Genomic DNA, 4992 nt, shown 5'->3' on the forward strand with positions numbered 1-4992 from the left:
CTCCAGTCCACTTTGTCTCTCATATTTATACATTTTTTTCAAAGTAGCCCTTCTAATAATAAGAATTATACTCAATACATTTGATCAGTAAGGATATTTTAGGAAAAACAACACCTATTTAGAACAAATAACTAACTCAATTTACTTCCTTAATCTCCTCAAATCAGTCAACTGGCTCTTATAATTAGGACCGGAGGTAGTACTAGGGAATATGGAATATGTACAGCAGGAATACAACGGTGTACAGGCTTCCAGTTCCAGGTGATGTGTTCTATTCTAATACCAAATATGGAATATATGTAGAATGTTTAGTGATCGAGAATTCAGTAACAGGAGAGATGCAAATGACAGCTTCTTTAGAGTTTGTTTGGATTACAATTTAGAAAGCAAATGTGAAGTTTACAGGGTGGAGTCTACTCTGAGGCAAGTGATGGAGGCTACCGATGTTTCTTTTGTTAAGCTAGAAGTGGATGGTTCGGTTCTCAGGAATGGGCTCAGCGACTGTGGAGGAGTACTCAAAGACTATTCAGATAACTGGATATGTGGTTTTTGTGCTAAGATTACTAATGTACCTCCAACCATTGCGGAACTGATGGGGATATTGCACGGCTTGAATTTAGGTTGGACTAGAGGTCATCGAAAGATTCTTATTTATTCAGACAGCATGGAGGCTATCAACTTGGCGACTCGGGGATGTGAAGGAAGTCACCCTTTTAAAGATTTAGTTGATGATGTCAGGTTTACTATTAATAGAGACTGGTGTGTTGTCTTTTGTCATGTAGGAAGGGATTTGATCCCTCTAGCTGATTCTTTAGCTAAGTACGCCCATAGAATTGATGGAATTTTCTGCCTGTTTGATCAGCCCCCTCCCGACTTATCTGAGACGGACGGGGAGTAGTCTGTAGGGGCTGTTTTTGTTTTTGCGTTGCTTTTCTGTAGTTCCTTCCTGTTGTCCTTTTTCATTAAAAAAAAAAAGCATCTTATGCAGAATTTGTTTGGAGGAATGTGAAATTATTAAATTAAATAAATGAAAAGGTGATATAAAAATAATTAAGAAAACAAAAGATAATGATTATATTATATATTCATAAATTCTTGAATTTGCTTATTGTTTTTGTTTCCTTCATAGTGAAGGCTGAGAAAAGAAAGAGAGAGATAGTCTTGAGAGTGCTCAGTACACGGGTACGCAAGGCTGCGTAATTTTCAATTCTTCAGCGTATATACCGCGTTTGCTGAGGCTTTCTTTTGTACTTTTCTTTATTTTTCTCCTTTCTTCTGGAAATTTTAAAAGTGGAGGGAGAATATTTGATTTAGTTATCAACCTAATGGATCCGCAACCACTCACGATGCTTCTTATTAGATTTGAACCATCCAGATCTTATTTAGATTGTTTAGATTTATTTTTTTATATTTGTTTAAAATAATTATTTTAATACCTATAGAATATAAAATAAAGATAATTTCTTAACTACTATTTTTTTAAAAAAATATCTTTATTTAAAAATAATTAATTTAAAATTAAAACGCTTCAAATAAGACCTAAGGGAGTAAATGGTATGAGTTTACAATGATTACAAAAGTGATGAGCACTAAATTTTTGAAGAATATGAAACTATGCCCTAATTTTTTTATCTGCGATGATGACGATTACGCTGACGCACACCATATGACCGGGTCCCATGGAATCGATCCTCCTCAAGCATGGATTTTAGCGGACGGTTTATAATTATTTCCCATATTCTCTACAAAATTACATGCCAATCTGGACTGGATTTTAAAAACATAAAAATAAAAAAAGAAAATAAAAAGAACTATGAGATCTTGTGATCCGCTGAGGGAAATACATTGAAAGGGGAAAAAAAGGGGGAAAATTTCACTGTAGGACCGCAGAAGACAATTAATCTCAAAGAGCCCCTAAAACTTTCTGAAACCTCACTGCAGGACCAAGGGGCCAATTTGATATTAATTCCACAAATGAAATGACGCCACTGCCCCTAGTAGGAGGGAACAAGTGCGAGAGAGTGCATTTGCAATGAGAACTAGCCAATTTGCAGAATAAATACATATGTTCACACGTGGAATCAGTCCGTTCACATGTGGACTGGTTCACCTGATGCATGCGTTCGTGAGGGAACAAGTGTGGGAGACGCATTTGCAAGGGGAACTAGCCAATTTGCAGATGAAATACATATATTCACACGTGAAATCAGTCCGTTCACATGTAGACTGGTTCACCTGATGCATGCGTCCGTGAAGGAACAAGTGCGGAAGAGCGCATTTGCAAGGGGAATTAGCCAATTTGCAGAATAAATACATATATTCACATGTGGAATCAGTCCGTTCACATGTGGACTGGTTCACCTGATGCATGCGTCCGTGAGGGAAAAAGTGCAGGAGAGCGCATTTGCAAGGGGAACTAGCCAATTTGCAGAATAAATACATATATTCACACGTGGAATCAGTCCGTTCACATGTGGACTGGTTCACCTGATGCTAAGGGTAGTGGCGTCATTTTGTTTGTGGAATTAATATCAGATTGGCCCCTTGGTCCTGCAGTGAGATTTCAGAAAGTTTTGGAGGTTCTTTGAGATTAATTGTCTTGTGCGGTCCTACAGTGAAATTTGCCCAAAAAAAAGTTGTCAACGAAGAAGAACGATTAAGAAATACAACCTTTTTCACTTATAAAAAAAGAGAGGATAAAAACTGACGCGTCAATGCGGAACTACTCATCAAGCGCGAGGAAGATTCCTGATTCGCGGCTCTACCCATATATGTACACACGCGTACAAGCATGCCTCGTTAATAGAGAGAACAGGTCCAATCTCCATTTATTGATTCAATCCTTCGGTCTTCTCTCCCAAGTCTCAGCCTTCATCAACTATCTTCTTCTTCGTCCTTCTTCTCCTTCTTCAAGACTCAGCACACAGATATGGAATACTTACCGTTAGAGCTCACGATAATTTCCGCTAAAGATCTTAAAGATGTCAACCTTTTCTCCAAGATGGACGTTTACGCCGTCGTTTCGATTTCCGGCGACGCCTACCAGAACCAGAAGGCCAAGACCCCCGTTGACAGAGACGGTGGCACCAGCCCCACCTGGAATTTCCCCATGAAATTCAACGTCAACGAATCGGCGGCGCGCCAGAACCGTCTCTCCATCGAAATCAAGCTCAAATCTGAGCGTTCCATGGCCGGCGACAAGGACATCGGTGTCGTTCACGTCCCAGTCAAAGAGCTTCTGGATAACACCGGCGATGGCAAGTCGGCGCAGTTCGTCAGCTACCAGGTTAGGAAGCCCTCAGGGAAACCCAAGGGATCGTTGAATTTCTCTTACAAATTTGGGGAAAAGGTCACCGCTCCGGTCGCTGCGCCGGCCGGGAAGGCGTATCCGGAGGGAGTTTCAAAGGGTGAGCCAGTGATGGCGTATCCTCCCTCAGCGGCGGGATCCAGCTCGGCACCGGCATATGGCGCGCCATACCCTCCACCGCATGGAGCATATCCTCCTCCGCCGCCACAGTACGCAGCTGGTTACGGGTACCCGCCACCTCCACACCAGGGAGGGTATCCACCGGCATATGGTGGGTACCCGCCCGCACAACCGGGCTACGGGTACCCGCCGGTTCAGAAACCGGCGAAGAAGAACAAATTTGGGATGGGTTTGGGAGCCGGGTTGTTGGGTGGAGCTCTCGGCGGTTTGCTGATCGGAGATATGGTCTCCGATGCTGCTGATTACGATGCTGGGTATGATGCAGGCTTTGATGATGCTGGTGGATTTGATTTCTGATCACCTTTTTCTTCCCCCCTCCTGTGGGTTGTAATTTTGAAGTAGTTGTAATGTTTTAACTGATAATCTGCATCATGTTTAGCTCCTTTGAATGTGTATAAATCATTTTGGATTTTGAAGTGTTGCGAATAGTCCTATGAATATGGGGCGTTTAATTGCGAAATATAAGAACTTTGAGTCAGTATACATGAAACGCATGCTTATAAGTATTATTAATTCAGACGGTGCCATGATCTTGTTCTTGCTCTTGATGAATTTTGCAGATGATGGTGTTCTCTTTTCATAGCCAGAATAGAAAAAATAACATAAAAGACCAAACTTGTTTAATTTAAAATGGAGTCGGATGAGAAAGCATCTCCGGCTGAGAGCAGGAAGATATTTTCTTGTCGTTAGATGGGGTTGATATCAGTTGAATATTTTATAGATAAATAAAAATTCAAGCCTGAACATCCACTAAAAATGTAATATTGTATTTGGATCGATGGCTAAACCTTTGACGAGAAGGAATGCTGTTACGTCTGCACCAACGACACTAATTTTGATGATGAATCGTTGTTTTTTAAACCCGGGCAGGTATCCGGATATAACAGGAGGCCGAAAACAAATACACATATTTAAATTAGCTTGAAATCACTTGTAAATACGTTTCACTTAACTTGAGATTAAACTCTTTTCACATATTTACTTTATATTTCATTAATCGTGATTGAAAAACTGTTTATAAAGTATTCTAAATAGGTCAAAAAATTAATCATATACACGAATGCTTATGAGTTTAGTTGTGTAGGCTTTTGAAACTGGGATGCGACGGAAAATTCCATGCCCTTTTAGAAAGAACTGGGGAAGCATCCAAAAGGCCTCTGCAAATAGTGTCTTGGTCTCTACATTGAGTGACAACAACGTTGGATGTGGATGGTGTTCATAATTCATTGAACTTACACTGTTTGAATATAAGATTTGACTTTCATCTCTCCATGAGAGGAATATATGGCGTGTGTGTGGAATATAAAAGGCAGCAGGGACACACAATGAATGAATGACATAGTGGGGGTATAATTAATGGCAATGGGCAAGCCCCGCTGTTGAAACTTGACAGGGAAAGTTGGAAGATGCGTCGTCGTTTATCTAAGAAAGAAGCATGGGAAAAGCCTCCGCAAATTGGGTCTTAGATTTCTGCTTTGGTTACGTAGGCTGACGATATCATCCAC

At 40.6% G+C, this 4992-nt stretch overlaps 1 protein-coding gene across 1 annotated transcript; it reads left to right on the forward strand.

Moving 5' to 3' along the window:
* Positions 1–2791: 2791 nt before the first annotated feature.
* Positions 2792–4004, forward strand: LOC114711314 (protein SRC2-like). Its single transcript, XM_028895690.1, has one exon. It carries the CDS (start codon positions 2930–2932, stop codon positions 3782–3784), a length of 855 nt encoding a protein of 284 aa, XP_028751523.1. The 5' UTR covers positions 2792–2929; the 3' UTR covers positions 3785–4004.
* The last annotated feature ends 988 nt before the right edge of the window (positions 4005–4992 follow it).

Source organism: Neltuma alba, unplaced genomic scaffold (assembly GCF_004799145.2).
Source record: "Neltuma alba isolate B1F8T4 unplaced genomic scaffold, ASM479914v2 tig00011289_pilon, whole genome shotgun sequence".
In the NCBI taxonomy this organism is placed as follows: Eukaryota; Viridiplantae; Streptophyta; class Magnoliopsida; order Fabales; family Fabaceae; genus Neltuma; species Neltuma alba.

Bases quoted from the DNA above. Each gene is read 5' to 3' on its own strand.
- LOC114711314 (XM_028895690.1), top strand. From the start codon at position 2,930: ATGGAATACTTACCGTTAGAGCTCACGATAATTTCCGCTAAAGATCTT.